The sequence below is a fragment of the Cyprinodon variegatus genome, unplaced genomic scaffold (assembly GCF_000732505.1).
Source record: "Cyprinodon variegatus isolate N-32 unplaced genomic scaffold, C_variegatus-1.0 Scaffold18, whole genome shotgun sequence".
Taxonomy (NCBI): Eukaryota; Metazoa; Chordata; class Actinopteri; order Cyprinodontiformes; family Cyprinodontidae; genus Cyprinodon; species Cyprinodon variegatus.
In genome coordinates, this window is record NW_015150471.1 from 2,299,150 (window position 1) to 2,325,263 (window position 26,114).

Consider the following 26,114-nt stretch of genomic DNA (forward strand, 5'->3'; position numbering starts at 1 on the left):
TCTATCTATCTATCTATCTATCTATCTATCTATCTATCTATCTATCTATCTATCTATCTATCTATCTATCTATCTATCTATCATCTATCTATCTATCTATCTATCTATCTATCTATCTATAGATATGTGGCTATAGATACATATAGCATTGAGGCTCCAAAAAAGGGTCTATGCTGTTCAAATGGAGAAGCTAAAAATTGATTTTAATATGAGATAATTGGAGGTTGTTATATGTACTCATCTAAAACAAAGCAGGTAACAAATTATCCAGTCAAAACGAAGCTACAGTAGGAGTAGATCTTCAGAAGTTTCTGGTGTTTCAAAGCAGTCAAGGTGAGTCATAATCTCCAGTAACCATCAAAAGACAAGCATCATGCCTCTGAAGGAAATGACAAAGTGTCCTGCTACACCGCCATTAGCTGCTGTAAAACACATAGCAGACTGTTTCTCAAAGGAAAAACAACAACGGCTAGAGGCTAAGATATCATTAGAGGACAAGCATTGAGACACTCTTCTTATCTAAAGTTTTCATTACATGGTTGATCTCACCTGTATGTAAAGGATGCACATGTATTAGCAGAAGGCTATATTTATAAATCACGAACAGAAAAGTGAAATGTAGTTTCTACTAAGATACATTTAGTTACTTTCTAATTTTATAAAAGAGATAGCTAGGTACTGCAAATGTTAAATCAACACTTAACACACTGGAACTATTTACATATTAAGAGCATCAACAATAAGTTACTCTATTAGTTACATGAGTTTATATACTTAAAATCAATCAACCAATCATGTAAGGGCAAATTACATGATTGGCATCAATGAAGAAAACTTACTTATATTCAAACAGTACCATCCCAAAAATGGTCTAAAATGTAGAAAATATCTAGGAACAAAGCAATGAAAGGAAAGAAAAGTAACAGAAACTATGATAACACAGATTTCCATGTAGACATACAGCAGTAATGCAGATATTTTTGATTTATGGCCAATTTTGAAGCGTGGTGGGAGCTATGTTATTCCACGCCACAAGAAAGGAGGGATTATCACGGGCGTGGTTAGCACGCACGCCCAATGTACGGAGGCCTTAGTCATTGATGCGGCCGACTGGGGTTCGAATCCAACCTGTGGTCCTTTGCCGCATGTCTCTCCCTCTCTCTCACACCCCCTTTCCTGTGAGCTTACTGTCCTAAAAACGAGCAACAAGTGCCGTAAAAACTCCAAAAAAAAAAAAAAAAGAGGGACAATAACGAACTAGCTGTGGGTCTAGATAGAACCGAGGCGGTGAGGAAGTGGCTGCAAGGTGCGAAAAAGAGCAGGGATCCAGGTGGAAAAAGCGTCCCAGCGTTCTCGTGCATCTCGCTCTTCTAGCTGGTCCATCTTCATGAGTCTTTTTCCACAATGGCGGTCAGAAAAACAAATCAAGATGGTACGGTACCAAACAGGAAATATGCATACAGTAGGGTAGATCGGATGTAGATTTGACCAATCAAAGGCCTCCTGTCTGCAGCACTGTCTGCGGTCACATACAGTTTTTGAGAGGTGCAGCAGAGTGTCTGCAGAAGGGATAAGGGAACATTTGCGTAAATTGCGACGACCTGGTTTTTGAGTATAAACCAGCCTTAAGCCTGTCAGTGGCGGTAAAACTGTCTTTGCATTCTTTTGGAAACCATCTGCAGGATTCCTGTTAATCTTCTTATGAATTCCAACACTTACTTGATAATTATGCTGATATTATCCGTCTCTTTTTGATCACAGCATACACATCATTTCCATTTTCCGATGGTCTCTGCAGTAGAGCTCAGGCCTATGCTTGTTAGGAACCTTTAGGATTTGATGGTATGCGAAATATGCATCATGAATGTTTAGCCAATAAATCAACTCTGCGATCTAATCATGTTGTTATAGACCAACGTTGCTCCACATGACTATGATTAATACATATGGATATGATATTTTTTAAGACTTTCAATGTCTTTCGTAAAATAGAACCGTCCAAAACTGCATGCCTCCAAGCATAGTTGATTATAAAAAAGGCTTAGCTCCAGATTAAGGTTTGGATCTAAATCAATATTAAGTTAATCATCTCTTAGTTGGGACTTGCCTAACCTGGGGTAAAATATTTTCATGCTGTTGCATCACTGGTAAGTTACCTTAATCTGTCCAATTTGAGCAGCTTGGAAGAGAAAACAGACCAAGCTAAAACATGGATGGTAGTTAATTCCATTAGATTTAGAGCTGGGTTTATTTGTCAGTCCAGGTATTACCTCTGCAAACCTGCACATTTGCTCCTGCTAGTATTTCATGTAAACTTGTGTTCTGCCAAAAAAGTCAAATTAAATTCAAATATTGTACTTTTTTTTTTTTTGTAACATTTTTTAACTAACCACCCATGAGAAAGTAAAAGGCGTTTGGTTTTATAGATTTATTTCAACAGAAGTGTTGAGAGGTTAGAGATTTTCACAAAGAAATTCTCTGCGTTCCATTAAGGATTCCAAACAATCCACTATCAGTTGCATCAGATGCTGCTGGTGATTTATGTAGCAGCGCCGACAAGCTGCTTCTTCTTAACCATCTGCACTTTGACTTCTGACTAATTCACAAAATTCCCAAAGACTTTCGCAGAAACAGAATCTGACTGCTTTTTTGCTCACCTGAAATGTCTTTAAAATCATATTAATTACCTTATTCATGCAGAGCTGCTGCTCTTATTGACTTATTTCTTGAGACATTCAATAGTTTTGCAAGTTTTTTTTTTTTTTTTACTGCTATTAGCCAATATGTGATTTTATTTTGTCCCAACATCACTGCAAATATAAGAAGACAACATAAAAAAACCAGGCTAAATAAAACAACTTATTCTGGAGTTTTGTCATTCAATGTCTGATTTTAAAAATGTAATGGGACTACAAATCAATTCTCATAAAGGAGAAACAAAACACAGACACATTCCAGCCTCTGCTAGAAAAATATTCATCCACCTGGGGAGGGAAGCTGGTAACTTTGCTTTGTCCCAGTTAATCTCCTTCAAACGACTTTTCCTTTACTTTCATTGAGTCTGTTAAGGGATTTCTATATGCCACTTTGATGGCAGCATTTCCGGTGCACTGTGCCTTCTGCGCCTCATGATGTCCTCCGGGCAAATCTGACAAAGCTGTGCTTCAACTTCAACATATAGAGGTAAACCGGAGGTGGATCTGAGTTTAATGCAAACAAAGTTTCTGCAGACTGCTGCTGCAGAAGCCCTCTCTTAGAGGAACACACTTGGGGCTTGGGGCTTCAGGCACAAACCCAGAATAAGCCAACATTATTAATAACTTTTCAAAAAAAAAAACTAAGTTAACTTATTCAGACATAGCTCAGAGCAACTGGCGCCCGTCATCAATAATTGCTGCGGGCAAACACAATGAAATTCCACAACATTTCATCAAATCTGATGCCAGCATTAAATCTGTTTGTACAGGCTGAATGTGTTCACACAGCTCATTTAGGAGAAGCTTTAAAGGCAAACTTAAGTCACAAACAGCACATGGTGAAACACTAAAGTAATCAAACTCTAATTTCTAGGATCCTTGGAAGCGTGTGGTGGCGCATGTCTCTGCCCTCTGTTGGAATATTTCTGACTGATTAATTGTTATGTGTGGGCAAGGAAAACCACTGCTCTTATGATTTTTTTTAGACTTTATATTTTTTCATCTAGCTACAAATCTTATGATTTTTTTGTGGTGTTATTTGAGACTAATGGAGTTTTAAAAAAAAGCAGAAATCTTGCTTTATATACTCACAATGAACCGAGAGTTCTTCTACTGAGACCTTCCTTATGTCAGAGTGCTGATGAAAAGTCTCCATTTCTACAGTATTGCTTTCGAGGTGGTTAATTTAAGATGTCAACAATGAAAACATTAACTGTGTTTTACTATGACTTCATTTTTATTCCTCCAACAGGATCCATTAAAATGAATTACAAAATAAATGAAGATTTAATGTTATGCAGTTAGCTACTTATCTTAATGAGGAGTTAGTAACATTAGAAACACAAACCAGAGACACTAGTTAACAGAAGGCTGATTTACAATTTTAGCATTCATATTTTTCCTAATTTTTGTCCGTATTTATCTTTTTAATGCCTGTAAACGAGGACATCTTGTACCAAATCTTTACACTATTGTTTATTAGTTTATCCTCTGGTGTGATTAACCATCATTATTAATTCTAGACAAATTTACATATAAATATTGAAATTCACTTTATAGTTATTATATATCAATATCTATAAACTTTATGCATCATTTTGGGTCAGGTTAACCTTGTGAAGAATCATAAAGATCTTTGTTTAAATCAGAATATTACTAATATAACACCCAGCGGTAGATCTTGTTTACATGAATCACGTAACATTTTTATAGTGTAGACCAGAGTCCCTCAGTTCCCTCCCTTTAGGTCAGGTGTGCTGAACCTGCTAGATGCTGCTTCAAAAAACCTGGACTTGCCTGATTCCAAACTGAGCAAATTTGAGCGTCATTCAAGGGGTTAACTGTAAGAACATTATTCCGGGTAGGGAAGGCGCTGTTGACGCTGCGCTGAATCTGGACAGCCTTCAGCCTTTAGGCCAATTTATGCTTCTGACGCATAGCCTCTGCAACCATGAAATCTGTCTCTGTGTGTGACCACGCCCCCTGCACAGAGGTTCTGCAAACATCGTTGCGCACCTAAAAAAAATCCTGACTACGCGTTGGACAGTCGCAGACCTCAAGCGGAAGTGCGCAGACAAAAAAAGCAGCTGTGATTGGTCCTTGGTACAGTATGCCTTTCAGGCTCTCTGTATGGTCGTCCTTCTCGATTTAGTACCGGGGCAAACCATTTTTAAAAACAGAGGAACAACTACAACGGACAACTCGGACGAAAAGTTAATCGAGGAAGTTCGGAAGTACAACCACTTGTAGGATGCCTAAGACAAATTACATAAAGATGCAAAGGTCTCTGCCAAAACGAAGTTCTCGTGACCATCTGCTGAAGTTCTTGCAAGTTCTCGAATGGGCTCCCCCTTGCGCTTTGGCAGGAAACTGCTGTGCGTCCCTAGAAATTCCAGAGCGATGTTGCAGAAGCATACCAGCAAAACTGGTTCGCAACCAGACCCAAGCGACATTTGATGTGTGCGGTTGCAGGAGTCCAATCTGCCCTTTACAGACATCAGAAACGGACGGAAATGCACAAGGATGATACCTATCAAAATGGTTCTTCCAGACACTAGAAAGTTACACAAATATAAGAATAGCTGAAGCTTTCCGTTATAAAACAAAAAACACATGAAGGTGTGTATTAGCATGTGTCACGCAAAGTACACATGAAGAAATAATTAATTTGTGTTAAACTCTGTGAGGTGGGCTGTGGCTATACATCTTATCACTTGAAGAATTGAAAGAAATGGCATAGCTTCTAAGCGGCGAAGAGGAATGTGGAGACGTCCCAATGCTAACTGAACTATTGATAAGAAGCATCCTGCTTCCTCTTCCTACCTCCTTCCTCACTGAGTGCCCAGTCACACCTTGCCGGTTTAGACAGGGTAAGCCCAACGTCACAGAATCTCCTAATACGGTAGCATAAGCTGAACTTTCTATGAATTTTTTTTCAAGTTTGGGCGAATACATAGTGTATACATAGAGTATATATAGCGTATTCATAACAATACCAGAACTTCTGGCCCGGCAGCGTAATGCCCATGAAATGATGCACAAGCCAGTGTCCTGAAGGGAGCACTGATGCGCCTGGAGGCGCCCGGCCTGCATAAAAAGATGTCTTTGATTGCGATATTAACATAACTGCTGTTTTGCTTACGGCAAAAAAAAAAGAACTAAAAAGAAAAACAAAAAAAGAAGGTTTGCAATCGCAGCAGATTCAGCGTCTTCTCTGCTAGGAAGTCTGTTGGCCTCGGACGTGAATGCAGGGATGATCTCTCACACTTACCTTCTCGTTCACCCTATGATGGAGATGCAGTCTGGAGGAGAACGGTTTCCTCCTGTGAACCCCCTTTTATACCAAAACGCTGCCAGTATGCCATTATACAATAGCTGTAAGTTAGAAACAGGTTACGCAGAAGTTACGCACAAGTTACTCATAGGTTTTGGATAAGCCAGACACCATGACTTATGACTTACTTAGACTTAACGTATGTCAACGATCAGATAACTTACCTGTAACTTATGGCCCACGTATGAGCATACGCTGGCATGCGTCAGGACATTTTGAGCATGCTCCAACTTATCCAACGTACGCCGGCGTTTTTGCCCTATTTTTCGTCTGTCAGGTATATGCTGGTCTAAATCGTCAAGATATGACAGAGGCTTCACAGCACCACTTGGATAGAACTTATCATAGCCACAGATTAGGCACCTTTGGTTAAAGTGTCTTACCCATTTGCCTGATTTGGATGGAGCATATAAGGAGGGAATTCAATCATTCGTTTCAGGTGTGTGTGTAATCAAAGAGAGAACCAGAGGATTGGAAGTGAAATCTACTGTAGACCTTAACCAACAAAATGGTACAGGTAAAATACCCAACACCAGTAAATGGAGGTATCTTTTGGGTTTCCACAAACGGTAAATATTTATGAATAACCGGTTTGTGTCTCACAAAACAGAAAGTGGTTTTTGAACAATTCAATAAGAGCATGCTCATTTTATTGTCTTAACTAAGCCAGATTATAGATTTTATTTATCTCAAACAGTGTAGGATAGCTTTGTGTTAACTAGTTTATGTTAAATAACAATAAGAATGAATAATTTGTATAAATTTAAAAACATTTTAGATTTCTTATTTGTATTTCTCTATTGACCATGTGATGAAACACCCACTCCCACCATATATGGTCAGTGACATCACAGTACACTTGTTGAGATGCTTTTGCTTTGCTGTATACTGTTTTGATATCACCTAATTATGAGAAGAAAATAATGCTCAATAAGATCATTTAGAACTTAAGGTTATGGTTTTTCAAACCCTTCAATGTATAAACGTCGGACTTAAACACTATCATAATGTACCATTTTTAAACCGCTGAACCAAATAAAGTGTTTTTATGATCACTGAAAATTGTTTTATTGTTTTTGTTAAATTATAATACTATTATCTGAGAAATCTGACTAAATTATGTCCCTATATCTGCAGAGTTTCTTATTGTCTTAGCTTTAAAGATTTTTTTTATTTATAAAAGATTCAAGGGTTCAAGTTTAAGGGCTTACAAAACAAAAAGGTAAACATTTATTTTTACCATATATAATCAGTAACTGGCTTGGAAATTAATTAAAGTACAGACAAAGTCAACAAAAAAAACCCAAAATATTAATAATAAATGCACTGGCGCTGTTTAGAAGTAAACAAAAACAGTATCAAAATAAAATCATTAGGATCTTCTTTGCACCTTTTCCCAAAAAATATATTAGTTAAACACATTAATGAAAAGATTTTACAGTTTTAGAAAAAAGAACATGAAAATCAAATCAAGTTTGTAAGCTATTTTTTGTCACCCCTATAGTTTACAAAAACATTTGAAATTTTATAAAGAAATTATGAAAAAAACTTGCACAACTTGGAAGGTGATCTTGCAAAAAACCTGCAGACCTATGATCGTAAAGCTCTTCTACCTCTCTGAGGATCTGAGAAAATATTTGATTTACCATCAATAATATCATGCTAAGTCATTCAAGTTGGTTTTCTGTTTATTGGAATAGGTTTTTTAATTTTTTTATTACAGTTAAAAAATATTTGATATATTTCTAAACAGTTTCAAGTGGTAAACATCCCTAAAGCTGTAAAACAAAACTAAAAGAGCAGAGCTAATATTAGGAGCATTTTACAACTCTGCTATTATAACAGCGCATAATATGTCAAAATTCTTGTCAAGAGGTTTATATTTGTTTATCCTCGTCTGATTTTCAATGTTTCTGTGAGTAAAACATGTCATTTTAAAAAGAAACAAGTAACTTCAGTGGCATTCAAATATAAGTTTCATATCAACAGAGCTTTATATGCACACAAAATGTGTGCACACTATAATCAGGTTATTTGTAGATAAAAGAAGATCTGCTCCTTACATGACATTTATTATATAGTAGGAAAGAAGGTTGTCAGCATTTTGTCTCTTTTCTGCCTCTATTTCATCCATCCATCCATTTTCCATCATGTTTTATCCCAGCTGGGGTCACAGAGGTGCTGGTGCCTATCTCCAGCTGTCAATGGCCGAGAGTCGGGGTACACCCTAGACAGGTCACCAGTCTGTCGCAGGGCAACATAGAGACAAACAATACAAACAACCATTCATGCATATTTAGAGAAGCCAATAAACCAAACAGTCATATTTTTGGACTGTGGGAGGAAGCCGGAGTACCCGGAAAGAACCCACACATGCTCAGGGAGAACATGTAAACTCTATGCAGAAGGACCCCAGGCTGGGATTCGAACCCCGAATCTTCTTGCTGCCCCACTGTTTTATTTTATAAATAGCGCATACCTTAAACTACTGCTATTATTCTGTAAAAAATAAAAAAATATCTATGACTATGACCTGGATGACTGAGAACCTTCATCAGCATACTGCTATTACTGCATATAACTGGTTTACAGAATACAGACAAAAGAATCCTGGTTCATCTCTACATTTCAGCCCACAGGGTTTATAGATGATTTAGCTCTAGAGACTGAGACTGACCAGGGGAGAAGGTTGAATTTGTGACAAATATTACATATCAGTTTTCTGTTGCGTCCTGTTAGAACCTAACCTGACTCCGCCAGATGGATTTGCTCCGCATATCCATCTGGATACTAGAAGTAATTTTGGGAAGGGGCGAAAATACTGGTTAGCTGATTGGCCTATGTTGGTGATAGACTGGCCAAATAAACCAATCAGATCAACGAAGCATATGACGTACTAACAGAGCGACGACGAAAACACAACCACAAGCCAGGCACAATCCAATTGATAGATCAAACTCTTGCCGAAACCAGTCGGGAGGAGAGCAAAAACATCTTTTCCTCTGAGAAAAGCCTCCACAGCAGTGTTTTGCTCTTCTTTCAGTGAAGAAATACTCCGATAAAATTCCGATAAAACTTGCTCGAAAGCCACGCTAACGCTAGTTTCATCGGCTGAAGCCGCCATGTTCTTTAGACTGAACTGTTGCGCTTCTCATTGCGTCACACCTCAACCCGCCTCAAAGCCAACGCTGTTTGGACGTTCGTTTGGGGAACGGCTCCAAATTTTCTTCAACGGAGAGTCTCCAGACTGATTAGGGAGTGAAACTTTGAAAGCTCACGAGATCAGGATGGTCTCACGGGGCTAGTTAGAACCCAGAGAGAAACCATGCATGCTCAGGGAGAACATGCAAATTCCATGCAGAAAGACCCCGGACCGGGTATCGAACACAGAATATTCTTGCTGCAAGGCAGAAGTGCTACCCAGTGCACCCCTTATCAGCCCCACCTCCATTACATAGTCATTTAAGATCTAATGTAAAAGGATAAAGTGAAAAATAAAAAAAATAAAAATTCCTTTCCTTCTTTTTACAAGTGTTTGAATTACACCCTTGTTTAATTGTTTTTGTTCATATCTTTGTGGGGAAGTTGACTTTTGAAAATGAAATATGAAATGCCACCCCAGACTAAACCAACTAAACTGTCCTGGGTGCTAATGACTAAATCTGAGTAATCTCCAGTCAGAAGGTATGATATGACACATGGTTGGTACCAATCGTCCTGTGCAATTTGGCTCCTATTTGTTCCTAAAAGAAGCTACCTAAACTAGAGAGGTTCAAATTGGTGAGGGTCAATTTAAACAGCTGCCTCTTGATAGAAACAGGAAAAGTTATACACTATGTGAGTCTCTTATAAAAAAGCACAGCTACATGCATCTGACTTTACACATTCACTTTCACTTATGTTGTGTCTCCTCAAAAGTCAAACGAATACTTTAGAAGTTCCGAAGTGTACGCTGTTTGAAGCAGGTTGTTTAAGAGGTTGTCTTCCATTATTGTTGACAGGCTTGAGATGGAGAGATATTCAGCTCTCCACCAAGCTACATGGTGGAATCCCTTTGCTTTATCTCTGTGGTTTCCAGTATCCTATCATACTTTCACACCCGCCCAGTGTTTGAAGCTCAGAAAACCCCCAACAGAGCGGTAACACCCCCCTCTCCCCCCAAGGGTAACAGAGGCCCCATCCAAACAAGTCTGGGCACACACTTCCCGAGTCCTCCCGTTTGCTGCCTCTGCACCTCGCGTCTCTTCCCCCTGCAGCGGATTTCCTCGGCATTCAGCCTCTCCGGAGGTCTCTGCACCTACTGCTCCTTCCCTCAGTCAAGACATGTTGCTTGTGGCTTCCGAGAAGTGAGGCAGAGCAGGCGGGATCAGCACGGCACACATGTGGTCTAATTGCATGAGTTTGCATGTGTATCTGTTTGCACAATACACCTCATGAACCCTCAGGGTTAAGACTCTCATTAGCACCTAGCCAAAACGATATCTCTTTCATCTTATTTGTGCTTAAGGATCAAGTTAGGCACATCTTTTGGAAACAAAGACAAATGGGCTGGTAGGTTCACAGCTCACAGTTTAAACACCTCCACCGCAGAGTCTCTTGTGGTCGGTAAATTGATTCCATCAGAGATCCTCTACTTACTTACATCCTAATAGGATATGAAAGATGTTTGTTTGTCTAAGACTGGAGATCTGAATACAAATATACTGCATTTTACAACTTTACTGTCCATCCCTATCTGTTTCTCTCCTTTCAAGCAAACTTTCATCTTTGAATGCTATCACAATGAGCAATTCTGGAGGCTTGCTGAATGTCTCTTACAGTTTTTCTCTGGACTTTGGCTGCTTCTTACCAATAATAAAAAAAATAGTATCATTAGTGCTAAAAAATCTATGTACAGGATGAACCAATTCAATTCAGTTTATTTATATAGTGCCAATTCAACACATCATCTCCAGGCACTTTAGAGTTCACCAGATCATCCAGTCAAATCGATTAAAAGTTTTCTATCTAAGGAAAACCAGTTGACTGCATCAACTCCTTACATACATAATTAGAGGAACCTTCGGCTCCTTGAAAAAGAACAATAAAACCAAAGATATTATAAATATAGGGAAAGTTTAGAATTCTGCACAGGTGTACAACTGACAAGTTTTGCTGTGACCAACAAATAGGAGATTATTGGGCAGTAACCAAACTAGCAGACAGTGTAATTAAGCTCCTTAGTCAGTGAGCCGTCAGACAGACTGAAGTCAACCGCACCTAAACTGTGTGATATCGGTTGGATCAGAACAGACAGGTGAGATGATGTGGCTGCATATGCTTGGGTAATCGCATGACAAGAACATGACTAGATTGATGAGTTACCACCTCAGCATGGTGGCATCTCAGTGTAGGCCAAATGTATTTTTCTTCTCATGCATGGCTGCCTTTAATTTTTTTTTACATTTTTACTGAAATAAAAGAACCTTAAGGTGGACATACTAGATGAAACGTGAGAATTGTTTGTTGTGGATCTGTGTCGATCATGCCGGCTTGTTATGGGGCTATCATGTTTAACCACAGCAGCTCTAAAGGCAAAACAGGTGGGACTCACGTTAGTGTTTAGCTCTGATTCCCTGCTGTAACAAAGCAAACTTTAGAACAGAAACTAGAAAGTCAGGAGCCTTAGGCGTACTTTAGCTGTGATTGTAATAAATTGACTTTTTGTGTTGAGATGTTGCATCCTCTACATCCTCTGATGTACTGATGAACACTCTGATAGTTCATCCAGACTACTGTCACAACATTTTTTAATGTGTTTCTAAATGGTTTTGACATGACAAATCATCAAATACAGGAAATCTATGAAAAAATCTGAAATGTTTATTCTCTCCACCCCACCTAGAAGTTTTGACACCAGGAGTCAGAACACCTTATGCTGTAGTTGCAGCAGCCAGTCTTTTAACCCTGTAATGCTAAATGTATCATATTTGATACATACAGTTTCTGAAATGTTTTGCGTCTGAAACCTTTTGCATAATTTAATGGTACACTATGCAACCGGTGTTGATTTTCCAGCGAGGCTCCCCCCAGAGGGCGAAAGTAAAAGTGCACTGTCGTAAATATGCTCAGCTGTTCTCCTGGTTTCTCCGTCAAGCCAGGCGCGGTTGTTTTGAGCTTAGCAGACAGGCGAAGGCAACGAATGACTAACACAGTGAAAGTATGAACATGCACACAGAGAGAAACCATTCCAATGTTACTTACAATCGCATCAGCAGAAACGCGAGGTCCGCGTCAGCCTTGCAGCCTTCTTTTTATTTTAGCTCTCGCCATTCGGAAAAAGCTTGCCCGATGTTCACCCGTGTACGACTCCTCTCTCTGTCACATGGGCTTTCGCTGTTTTCTCGCTGGTTCCGCCATGATAACTGCACAAAGATCGCCACTGTGCTAGCAACGAGCATGCTTTTAACTGGGGGCGTGTAGCAGTTCTCGCCGTAAAGCAAGACCGACTCTCGCGAGACTTCTGAGCCTGTGGGTGCGGGTCGGTGCTCCTGCAATTGCAAGTGCGGTATTTCCCCCACAGACCACCAGGGCGGCCGAGAATACCTTTGTTCAACCTGAAATGACTCATTTAATCATGCAAAACGTTATGGAACACATTAATTAACTGAAAAATGTTGCATAGTGTGCCTTTAATGGTAAAAACTTTGCTCAAAATCCTATTGTACACAATCAGATATACCTGATAACAGAGGGCAGAAGACTACAATAAAAATAATCTTGACTTATCGCAAAGTAATAAACTATTAATATCAAAAATATATTTCTGTTTTTTCTTTTTACATGTTTTGTTAAAAGGCCAAATAAGGACTTCAAACCAAAAAAAAAGTAATTTTCTGTTTTGTTTTATTCTTGGATCGGGCTTTAAAGGGTTAAATGTTCTTCCAGAATTGAATCATTAGCCGTATCCCCCCCACCCATCAACTTTTACCAGCTTTTGTCTGTGCTGAAAAGAGGATTCCTCCAGCATAATCCTTCCGTCATGATGTTCCAGCAATTGGATCATGTGTTAGAAGTATTGTGCACTCTCAAAATATATAAATATATATATATATATATAAATAAAATATAGCATTTTGCATTTCGGTCTCACCTTCTTCAGCATATTTGTTTTTTTTTCCGCAGATGGCTGAGACACAGATTACATATAGGACCTCTAAAGACTTTCTTTCACCGGCCATCTTGTTATGATTCAAGCCCTGTACAAAAATGTGCACTTAAACCAGTCTTTGCAGCAGCAACAGCAGCAACAGCTCATTAATAAGTTCATCCATGAGAGAGAAAAAGGTAAACACATGGTCAGATAGAGGGAAGCAAAATTAATGGTTCCTCTTTCAATAGATTTTTCCAACCAGAGCTGTGGATCTCTACAACCTATCCGCATCACATAATGATGCCTCTTGCTTGGTCAATTTAAGTTGGTAGCCATGTTTTGGGGTGCTAATATGTTTTTCCTTACTCATTTAATATTCTGATCATAGATTAAACTGTATCCCTCCTTCTCTGCTGGAGAAAAGCATCCCCATAACATGACAGTGAGACTTTTATCTGATGATGAAATACTTTTTTGACGTTCAAAGCTTCAAACTCCTCCTCAGCTTTCAGTCTGACCTGTCTGCTTGCTTCTTTGGTCCTCTTGATACTGCTCGTTCACTACACTGGAAAAATGATCTAGAAATAAGTAAAAATTTCTTAAATTGAGTGTATTTATCATTAATTTGAGCAGGTAAATGAGATGGTTTGCCAATGGAATGAGTATTTTTACTCTTTAAATAAGATAATTAGATAATATGCACTTGAAAGAAGACAATGCAATTGTGTTTTCCTATTTTAAATGTAAATTGTCTTGTTCCATTGGCAAAATGTCTCTTTTACCTCCTCAATCCAAGAACAAATGCACTTATTTTAAGAAAAAGTGGCCTACCTATATTTCGATTTTTTCCAGTGTATCATGATAACATGATCTTGTAAAAACCTCTGAGGCATTCTTATAATAGTTGGGTTTACATTAAGGGTAAAATTATTCAAGTTTCCTATTACCGTAGGTGAATTTATTATAGAATATGCTGAACATTTCTTTCCTCTTTTTTAAATCATTTTAAAATTGTTTTTTTTTATCATTTTATTCTGACAAAATTATAGGAATAAACTCCACACTTCTTACTGCACCCTACATTAGATGCTTGAGCTGGGGGAACCTGTTTCAGCATGTTAATGACCAACATGTTTTCTGTCTCCTTTTTCTTTTCTTTTTTTTTTTTTTTCTAAGAGCAATATTAAGCAATTAAATTAATTACCTGAATGGAAGTCTAATAGTTCCTGGCATCATTCCTCAGTGATTATTCTTTGTTTAGGCACATCTGTGGCCATCCTCTGGTATGGCTCTTTGCTTAAAAGACATGACTTTTTTGTCTATTACAAGTGAAAAAGAAACACACGTTGTTGTTGAATCATTAAACTGTAGCAGCAAAAACCACAAATTAACAATTTAAACAGCAAGGTTGAATCTTTAAACCAAGCAGGGGAGTCATGGTGCTTCATCTGTGAGATCTGCAGATTTGTCCATTCTAATGAGCGGGACAATCTTAAAAATACAGTAGTCATATTGTTTATTTCACAGCCCTGGAGGAGAGATGATTGCCTCCTCCTCCCAGCAGATCAAAGAGGAACATAAACAGAAATCCCTGTTAGAGAGGTCATTAGGCAAATGTCAAATCATCACAAAGGATGCAATTCTACAGAAACTAATCACTGCTGCTGCAGGTTCTATCTTATTAATGCTGCTGTGTTTCATATTATATAATATGGGTGTTTATTTAAACAGTTTGTATTTTGCAATGGTGAATCTTCAATAAATTCATTTATATAAGGATTTTAACAGAAAATTAAAGCTAATTGATTATACGAAGCAATCAGAAAAGTGATTTGAGGGTTTATTTTGATAAAAGCTGATAAAATTTGTAATTAGTTAGATGGAAAGCTTAGTCATGGTAAAAAAAAAAAAAAAAAGGTACTCATGCAGGAGAAGGCCACAGGGTTGAGGGGTTTGTAAAGGGAAGTTCGTTATTCAGAAAGGGAGTGAACTGTTCACTGGTGTTGACGTTAAGGATTTTTACCACTTGCCCTTCGGGAAAGTGACTTTCACATTTCATTTGCCCAGAAACAATTTTTACTTGCCCAGTATGTTTGATAAATATAGTTCCTAATATTCATTTTTGTATATATATATATATATATATATATATATATATATATATATATATATCAATGAAACATGTTTGTTTTTTAAATGTTTTTTGTAATTCAGTATTTTTTAAGTTTACAGGTTCCTGGTGTGTTTATGCATGCGTCAGATAATGAACTCAAGCCTATATTACCGTGTTAACATTGCTTTTCAATCCTTGCTTTTATTTTATTTACTTTTATTTATTTTATCTTTTTGTGCAGCACTTTGGAAACTTGTGTTTATTTAAATCGTGCTATATAAATAAAGTGGATTGGATTGGATTCCTGCACATTCTTTTCAAACTAAACTTTGCTTTAAACTGTTGTGTGCTTGGAAAAATATAAATCATAATGTTAAAAATCTAAAAAAAACTTGACAGGTTAAAAACTTAAGATAAATTACAAGACAGAAGTCAATGTCACAAATGAATAACTTTTATTTTAGAGTCACGGTATGTTTATACAAGATAATACTATTAATATAATGTGACTTTTCTAGAGAATCATCATACATAGTTATTTTATACAGGGTTTCCACAGTCTTACATCATTTCCTGACTTTTAACTGACTGGATTAGTTTTCCCTGACAAAATAAATGCAGCAACAAGACAATTATAATAACATAACAGGTCACCAATTTAACATGTTTAGCTCTATACATTTAAATGCACCTCTCCAATGTTTAAGAGAAAATAATGTAATGAACATTTTTTATGTATGACCTGCATCACTGTAGAGAAGACTGCCATATAATAGCGCTTTCTAGCTTGTTTGTCGTTTTGGTAACTACATCACAATTACCACTAGGTGGACAAAAATCACGCCATCTGGCGGAAAATCACCCGTTTTTTTCAAATCACGCGTCTTTTTCAAATCACGCGAGAATGTGTACAAAACAACAAAAATGGCACCGGCAACGCTTCTGGGTCGTTTTCATCGAATGTCAGTGATCTTAAAGTAATTCTGAGTGATAAATAATATATATATTTTTTGCGATCATTGCACTTGTCCGATGGGCAAATGTAATGGAATTTGTACTCTCCCGACAATAAAAACTACTTGCCCCGGGAGATCGGGCAATGGTTAACATCACTATTCTTTCTCTTCGGTCTAATCACCAGAAATAATGTCAGAATCTTCTAACCTGGCTGCTCAGTGGAGCAGTGAGTAGCACCTTGCAGCAAGAAGGTTCCGGGTTCGTTTCTCGGACCGGGGTATTTCTGCATGTTCTCCCTGAGCATGCGTGGGTTCTCTCCGGGTGCTCCGACTTCCTCCCACAGTCCAAAAACATGACTGTTAGGTTAATTGGCTTCTCTAAAGTCATCTTAGGTGTGAGTGTGAGCATGAATTGTTTGTCTCCGTGTTGCCCTTGAATAGACTGGTGACTTGTCAAGGGTGTACCCCACCTCTCGCCTGTAGAAAGCTGGAGATAAGCACCAGAACCCCTCGTGAACCCAGCAGGGATAAAAGTGATGGAAAATGAATGGCTTCTAACCTGGGCTAAAGAAAAAAGGACTGAACTGTAACTTAGTGGGTCAAGTTTATCCTTCCTGATAGAAGAAATGTATACACTTAGTTTGGCACTAGAATCTGGAGGAAGAGTGGAGAGGCATTGTATCCAAATAATCAAACTTTCATTGGGAAGTTTCCACAGTCAGTGATGATTTTCACCAGCCCACAGTCAGAAATGAAATGCAGCCTTTCCTGCTTCCACTGGTTAAAAATTTCCTCTTTCAATCCTATTCAGTGTCTGTGGTGCTGCTAAACTTGATGGGCTAACAAATTGTCTGACTTTATTACTACAGATAATTGAAGCCAACATGAAAATGAGACACGAGACCCAGAAATGAGGACGGGGCTGAAGCTCGCAAACTAGGAAAACCCGAGTTTACTTGATCGATCAGCTACAGTTTGATTGCCTTCATGTCACAATATAGTGATGTAGTAAAACATTTAATATGAGCCTGGACTAAAAATATAAGAATCAGAACAAATAACAATTTTCGGAATGTTTAACTACTTGAAAGAACACATTTTAAGTTGTACAGTTGTCATTCATTTGCTTAATTTGACTATTTAGATTCAGGAAAATCATTGTTTACAATATGTTTGAGGCCAGAATATAAAATAGTGCAACTATAACTGAAATGATCAGTATTTGTATTCATTATATACAGTGTCAATCTTCATAAATTTAAAACCTTTAACTGCAATTTTAGGAGGAACCCAACCCAAACCATATCAGCACAAACACCTCATTCCAATTATCAAGCATGGTGGTGGAAGGTGTGTGATTAGGTTTGTTTTGCAGCCACAGACAGAGACCTTGCAGCCATTTTGTCAACCATAGATCTCGTCTATGCCAAGAATTTAAATTTGCAACCTTTTGTCCCACAGCATAATTTTTCTATGAAATGCTTCTACTTTCAAAAATGTTTAGAATTTAATTATAAAGTGTACCTACTTAAATTTACTTTCTGGTTTCACTTTATTTTGATCTAAAAAGTCTGATTGTAGCCCGTAGTATGTTTTTCTACACCACACTATTGGATATAGATAATTTCAGAACCATGAAAGAAGCAAATAATTTATAGATGTACTAAATAGTAAAACATTTGTACCAAACAGTGTTTTTTGGGCTTGTCTGTGGTCAGTAAACACAACAGCATAGGTTGGTAGAGTACCTAAAACATGTTGCACTACTTCATTGTATTTTAACACAAGTAAAATTAATAAGTAAATGTAATAAAATGTTTTTTATTAAGACGTTGCTCAAGCACTGAGTGACTGATCTACTTGCTACTCATCATAACATCTAATTTAATTATTTTTTAATGGTGTAAAATTTAAAACATATAAAATTGTTTTGTTTCAGAGATTCAGAAAAAAAATAGCGTATGGTAAATACATGATAACAATGTTAAAAAACCCTTTTGAAAATATATTTTTTACAAAAAACGTATTAAACGCAGTATTTTATAAATATAAGTTAAAGATATTTTCTATAATAAATAAGCTGTTGACTTTATCCAAATGGCACGGCATGACCGACATATAGAAAAAGAACTTTAAACTTGAGTACTAAAAGGAAATCTCCTTTATACATTCACTGTCTTTGATGTTTTTCTTTGGTGCATTTTTATTTAAAGCAAGTTTGTCTTCACTGATTGAAGTTATGATGGGGAGAGTGGCCAGAAAGTTTATTCAAATAAGAATAATTATACTTCATTATGTTTTTGCTCAAGATAAAGTAAAAACTAAAACTACTCCTGATGTAACTGAGTAAATGTAACCAGTTACTTCCCACCTCTGCACATCAGAGCAAGTTTTAAGTTTTTGCCTGGTTTTTTTTGTTTGTTTTTTATGATAACGATGGACGTAGAATTTGTATGTTCTTAAATATTCTTCTGTTTTTATCTGTTGTTTTAAAAATATACATTTTTTTTAGTTTGGATTAACAGAAAGTGAAAAATTAATTGATAAAATATAAGATTGTATTTTGTTTTATTAATCTTTAATTAATACTCCTTCATCTGCAGCAGAGGCAATACCCTCTTTTTGGTAAAACAAATGCCGATTATTATGCAAGGCATTAAGCCCCATTCAAATGTTTCCTTAGCAAAGACAGGAAGAAAAGAATTTGCTAAATAAATCTCATGCCAGGGTAAACGAATCCTCACTTCACTTTCTGCATGGTTTACCTTCACACTAGAAGGAGAGACTTTAATCTACAATCGTTACAAGGAAATCTGAACCATCATATTCCCCTGTAATGTTTGCAAGCACTATACAGTCTATATCAGGGGTCTTCAATGTTTTCCAGGCCAAGGACCCCCAAACTGATGGCGAGATGGAGTGGGGACCCCCTAATTATATATTGTATTAAATTGTGTTATATCAAACTGGTCCTATAGTCACTCATATATGGAGAAATGTAACGAAAGTAATTTCTCCCTGGTATTATTAAAGTATTTCTGATTTTGATTCCTGGTTGATGGGACAGGTGTTGTGAATGAAACGGTGCCCAGCTTGAAAGAGACTGAAAGACATCTTCTGCCTTCATTTATCTGTTTACTACAGTCTGTTTAATTCATGTTAATGTGTATTTCAATACATTTTAATTAGTGGAAGCAATTGCAGGAGGGAATATTTAAAAAAAAGTCTATTCAACCAAAACTTTTGCGACTCCCTAGGGGTTGTGAATCCCTTGTTGAAGACCTCCGGTCTATATTATTTACTAATATTGACTCAAGATTTTCACAGAATCTTTAAAATAAATGTTTATGCAGTTTCCTGCTTATGAATCTAGTCATTGTGTTTTCTTCAGAGGAAGCAGAGTATCTGTAAAAGGTGAGTCCATCAGTTTGGCCCAAGTTGCTGAGGTTTTCAGAAAGCAGGGTTCATGGTTGGATGTCTGCCAAAGCATGTTGTGGTGGATGCTTAAAGGCTGTCTAGTTCTTGCTCACCTGGAAGGCCGCACCTGTACTCTCAATACGAAGTAGAGGTAGTTCCCAGTGTGGGGTGGATTGTATTAGGGCTGCTATTGTCTCTGATCCTGACTTTGCTTTTCATTGAAACAATTTAAAGGACATGATGGAGATGAGGGTTTTTCTGCGATTATAATATTTTGGGGTCTTTAAGTCACGACCTCTAATCTGGCCTGGCAGCAAAGTGTAAAGCTGTCAAGACGAGAATAATTTCCTCTAAGTACGAGGCCAGGGATCGCTGTTGAGAATAGGTGGCCACCCCCCCTCAGGTACTAAGTGATCAAGTTTCATTTACTGAAACAATATGTAGATCAGGTCTGAGTGGTTTGATTATTTTATTCCATATGGAGCAAATAGGAGAAGAAATTAGTTAAATTTAACGGGTCAAAGATATGTCTACAGCTGTAACAAACCAGCCAATTTCAAAAAGTCTTGATAAGTTTGATTCAGAGCAGCTTCAAGTATAATGTGAGACCCATATGGACTAATAAGGATCCACTTAGGTGTCCAAACTATACAGAAAGATGCTGCATAAAACCTAAATAGGCCCCATACAAAAAACCCAAATATAACCGCAAGGCAAAATCCATCCATAAGAGTGGTTCTTGGATCCATTAAGCACAACTTACTGATCCAACTCAAATGTTTTCAGGAAAAATTCAAAGCTTATCTTTGATGTTCTGCAGTCTCTCTTCAAGATGCCATCCATCTCTTTGTGATGCAGGTCGCTGGCTCTGGGGCAGCAGTACTCGTCCCTGGGCTCCCAATCCATCTTGTGTGGCTCCATCCCTGGCTTGGTGCCCAAGCAGCTCCGCTTCTGTCGCAACTACATCGAGATCATGCCCAGTGTCGCTGAGGGTGTCAAACTAGGTATCCAGGAATGTCAGCACCAGTTCAGGGGACGTCGGTGGAACTGTACCACCATCAAGGACAATCTCGCCATCTTTGGACCCGTGCTGGATAAAGGTAGATCCTCATTTTGAATTAGTATGGGGAAAAAAATAATTTCTTCATACCAGGTCTTTCAAAAGACTTTTTAATATTTGGTCATGTGACTTTTTCATAATGATATACACAGCTCTCTTTTTTAGTTTTGTAAACCTTTGCAGACAGGCAAAAGAAAAGCCCTAATATGAACATTTTGGCCTGCAAGATACAATATACTGCAAAGATTTTCATACTGCATATTACCATTCCAGTAAGACACCTATATGGAACGCATTGGTGGCAGCATTACGGCATGGGAGTGCTCTTCTCTATCAGGAGAAGAAAGAATTGATAGGGAGATTAATGTAAATAGAAAAACTGTTCAGCAGAGAGTGGAGGGAAGGTTCCCCCTTCCAGGAGAGCAATGACTTTAATCATACTGTACAGCCAGAGCTACAATGGATCAAAGCATCTTCATGTTTTAAAATGGCCTAATTAAAGTCCAGTCCTACATGCAGCAAAGAATCTTGGATGTTCTCCATCTCAGCTGTTTTGCAAAATTGTAATTTCAGACTTTAAAAGACTGAAATATGTCATTAAAGCTTAAGGTGGTTCCAGGAAGTATGAACTCAGGCATCACCACATAAATTCACAGCATACTTTCCAAATATAAGTATGTAAGTAACTGGAGTTTATAGTCTAATGAATCATGAAAACCTTTGCAAGGCAATGTATTATAATTCTAAGCATACAGACACTGATTTTAACTGAAAGCAGATTCATATATAATACATTTGACCCACTATGGAAATTCATCTGGTGCTTTTCCATCAGAACTACTAATGTAAGGAACATATAAGAGGGAAAACCAGGTTTTCTACTCAGACCTCAGAGGTAGACATTTCTGCATTGTGACAGAGCCTGCTGATTGGAAATGAATTAGCCTGTGTGTCAGAGGAGAGGGAAACTGGGCAGCAATGGGCAGTTCGAGCAGTTCAAGCTCCCCAGTCAAATAAAAGGGATAGGAGAGGCCAAATGAGATTACAGGCAACAGAAAAGGGCCTAGGGGCTCCGCTCAACCCCTACTGTGCATGAAGACCAGTCCGCTCCCCACACAGTCCAGCTCCCACGGACACCCCATTCACACGCCCTTTTGACTCTGTCATGAAAACCGGCTGAAAGGGGATCTCTCCTAACCTAGGCCGGTAGCTCTTCAGCATGAAGCAGCAAAAGGAAAAGAATAAAGATGAGTGTGCCCCTTTAGGAGTGAGGAAAAAAGTTTCAGGATGGAGTCAAACTAAAGACCCACCTGTCGCCACCCTCAGGTGCACATTGGCGCTGCTGTTTGGCGGATGCCTAGAGAGCCAGGGGTGATGATGCAGTTTGTGTTGTACGCCATTTCAGCTCATAGCGAAGGTGGAAATGGGTAGAGGGGGAGGAGGGGGAGTTCAGGGAATGCCAGCTCTGGGCAGAGCGGAGCTGTGGGGGCGCTAGTCGCTGGGTCCTTTGTGCAGATAATACAGTGTGACACAAGGGAAACAAAGGCGGATTGATGGGCCCAGCAGGTAGCAGGAGCAGCGCTGGCCTTGGTTAACAGCCAGAGATCCAGGGGCCCAGGGCTCATGGGGGTTAGTTTTCAGGGTCTGACTGGTCCTGGCAGGGCAAGAAAAGGACGCCCAACCTGCAGCCTGTAAATTGTGCTAAAGTCTTAAGTCATCCTTTATTTTTTTAAATCGTGCTTCCAGTAGCACAGAATATGTTGTTACAGTATCTGTTAGTTTTGATTCATACAGCAACTTGCAAAAATCTTCAATATGTTTTCTTTCAGATTTGCCCTATTTATTAGCTAAATTGCATCTGAAATTCAATGACTAGACTTTATTTTGCCGAAAATAAAAACTCTCAAACTCATAATGCTGTCTTCGCCGTCTCTCCTTAAGGATGGTGTCTTCAGGATGATGTTCAGAAATAGAAAATAGAAATACTGTGTCACAGAGGGACATTTGCTGTACACAAATCAACACAAACAAAGGGACATTAAAACATTATTACAAAATAATATCAGAACTGCAGCTATGAGAACGTATTTAAAAACTCAACAGCTAAAAGAATATAAGACCTCAGGTATCGGTTAAATCTTGACTTATGGACATAAGTACACCTCGGTCTGGATGGGAACAACCTGCATTCAGTGAAAGGGATGATGAAGATCTTCCAGGATCATTCAGGGTTTTTATCACATCTAGTGTTTTGTTCCTCTGATCTAGAAGACATGTTTTGCGTTTGAATTGTTATATTTTAATCTAAATTGACCTAAGTGTCAGGTTGGGTGGTGGCTTTGAGGACCCAAATGCAGAGAGGAGTTGGCACAGATGAGTTTGGATGATTTAATGAAAGTCCAAAGGGAACAGAGGCAAAAATCCAAAAATATTGAAAACCAAACAAAAAAACAATTAATGTCAGGGAAACTATTCAAAGGAAACAAGGGAGTAGAAAGCAACAAAACATCAACAACACAAGAATCCAGCACTGAGTGAAGGCTCTGCTCTCTTTTAAGCCCAGCACTCTGGTGAGAAAGATTATTTTCACCTGTGTAGGCTACCCTGGTTCCCCACAAAGATCCTCTCTATCAGAGATGCATAACTCGCACTCATTCATACACAGGAACCCTGACACTGAGATCTTCAAAATCTCATGTGAAAAACAGTATTTGTGTCCCTAACAGCTTTTTGCTACAATCACTGTGTTTAACTGCTTAGATAATAATATGTTCAGGATCTTCTGTGAGAAATTCAGAGTTTGAGATATTTAATTATGACTTACCTGGTTTTAAACCTCTCCAGAACCTCCCCCAGGATCTTTTTGCTGTTTTCCATGTTCTTTGACAAACAATTCTCCATAAACACTGGCCTTTGTTTTCCAAGTTTGAAGTCGTTTCGCTTCCCATCCAGGAAGCTTTCTCAATTCAAAATGTATGGATTAATGTTGAGTTCCAAGTTTTATAGAGTAGCCAAACAGAGCCTCGTTATGGCTTAAAAAACATGTAAATTGAACCAGAAGAACAGGTCCGCCCCTTAGTAATGAGAAGTGGTTGAGTTCTCTGTTAGTCTGCAGTACCAGATACTTACCTATGCCTCTGAAAAGATAGTCGTTTGGGTTATTGTTGGCCTGGCTGACCAGGCGAGATGTTTGCTTCCTTCACACCCCTTTCAAACCACCTGTCTTCTTTGTCCAAAATGGGAACATTCTTGTCCTAAAAAGATTGTCCTTTGTCCATAAAGTGCAGATAAGGCATCGCCAAAGTCGGTCCTCGTGGGCCACCGTCCTGCAAGTTTTAGAGGTTTTCCTGCTCCAGCACAGCTGATTTACATTGATAGTTGATTAACAGGCTTTTGCTGAACTGCAATCATCAGAATCAGCTGTGCTAAAGCAGAGAAACCTCTAAAACCTGCAGGACAGCGGCACTCGAGGACCGACTTTGGGGATGCCTGGTGTAGATGGACAGCCGAGTCTTGTCCGGAGGAGGTAGCTTTTCTGTGTTGAGCCATGCGTCTGTGGAGAGGTTGTCGGTGATCAAGTTACCCACGGGTGACTTCTGAATATCATTGTTTCACCGGTTTTTAATCCATCCATCATTTTTTGTGGGCACACACTGTAAAAATGTTCACTGTGATCAGGTATTAAAACAGCAAGTAAGTTTTAAGAAGAATTTTGAAAGTTCTTCAGAAAGCCTAGATATCACCACATTAAAGTCAATCTTTTCTACCTTTGAAGCATTTTAAATGATTGATAAGCTGATCAATTGAAAACTGCCACTGCCACCCTAAATTTCCCGCTTGTTTATCTTAAAAATAAAAAAAGAGTCGAAAGAATTTCTGACCTTTAGGTTTTGCAGCAAGTTAATTCTCATCTTGCCTTTGCAGAAAATATGAGATACTAAATCACATAGGAGAGATCAGGCCAAAAAACGTTCCTGACAAGTCAGCTTTATGACACATCGTCATACTGGTGTGCGTCTACAACGGCACTAGTGAGGTGTAATGGTTAAGTCCTGATAAGTGTGCTGTGATTGTGAAACAATGGCGTCAGGTTACATAATAAGCTGTTGCCTTGAACGAAGGCGTAACTCCATCCGTTCAACACAAGAAAGAAATGGGCCGACACTCTGCTTCAGTTTCACCTGAGCCCCTTGGGCTCTGAAGTGGGATGGGAGCGGGGGGGGGGACAACATTCCTGAAACACTATCCAGATGCACAGCAGCACACCTCGGGGATGACAGGTCACTAAGATCCACCTAGCACCACAGCAGGGATTCTTTATTGTTGGTGCAATGATTGAACACTGAACCCCAAAACTCTTAAATAAATGAAAATTGGAGGCCCCTCTTAGCTGCTACTTGTTTTTGTCTGCAGCTGGCAAATACCTGTCCATTAATTTGATCTTTCCAAAGATGAAATGCTGTGTTAAAAGGGTTTTGCCTGGAGGGATCCTTTTCAACACATCTGTCTGGATGTTGGCAGCAGCTTTGTCCATGTTTAAACCAAAGATTGACACTCTCTCCTTTCTTCTCCGCCCGTCTGTCTTCATCTGTCTCCTTTAGCTACAAGAGAGTCTGCGTTCGTCCATGCAATAGCCTCTGCAGGCGTTGCCTTTGCAGTGACGCGATTCTGCGCCGAGGGCACTTCCAACATGTGTGGCTGCGACTCCCACCACAAGGGGCCACCGGGCGAGGGCTGGAAGTGGGGCGGCTGCAGCGAGGACGCAGAGTTCGGGGTGCTGGTGTCCAGGGAGTTTGCAGACGCCATGGAGAACAGACCGGATGCCCGGTCTGCAATGAACCGCCACAACAACGAGGCCGGACGCTCAGTAAGCACATGCAGAAACAATCAGTGATGAAAGATCTTTTTCAGATTATCAAAGAAAATGTTATCTTATTTCACTGCTTTATTGGCTATCATTAAAAAGTTAAATTATTCAAGATTGTATTAGGTAATTATATATTTCTAATTTAATTTTATAACGTAGGCAAGTGCAATAAATATATAGTTGTAATAACAATTGCAATTTAGGAATTGAAGAATTTTTTTTCATATTTTTCATCCACTTAAGGAGGAAGGAAAACATGAACACATCTAAAGGTTTAGGTTATAAAACAAAGCATATCCCCAGCTTTAAACATCTAATAGAAAACCTATCAATAAAAAAAAAAAAAAAAAGAAAAGACAGCTGTACAGCAGTAAACCACAACATGAATCCCTACCTTTTTTCTCTAGGGCTATGAAAGCAGATGAAGATATCAAGGAAGAACATTTGTTATACTTGATGCTGGGACAAAACTTTTTCTTTCTGTAGGAGAACTATCCTAAACATACAACCAGAATTTAAAGAGTGTTTTGGACCAAAGC

General features: G+C 38.5%; 1 protein-coding gene across 1 annotated transcript in view; it reads left to right on the plus strand.

Moving 5' to 3' along the window:
- The window catches only part of LOC107093197 (proto-oncogene Wnt-3), a 38,749-nt gene that overhangs the window by 6,092 nt on the left and 6,543 nt on the right, over positions 1 to 26,114 (plus strand). Inside the window, exons 2-3 of the mRNA XM_015388085.1 lie at positions 20,507 to 20,748; positions 25,310 to 25,575. Coding sequence (XP_015243571.1) covers positions 20,507 to 20,748; positions 25,310 to 25,575 — 508 coding nt within the window. The remainder of the gene's footprint in view (positions 1 to 20,506; positions 20,749 to 25,309; positions 25,576 to 26,114) is intronic.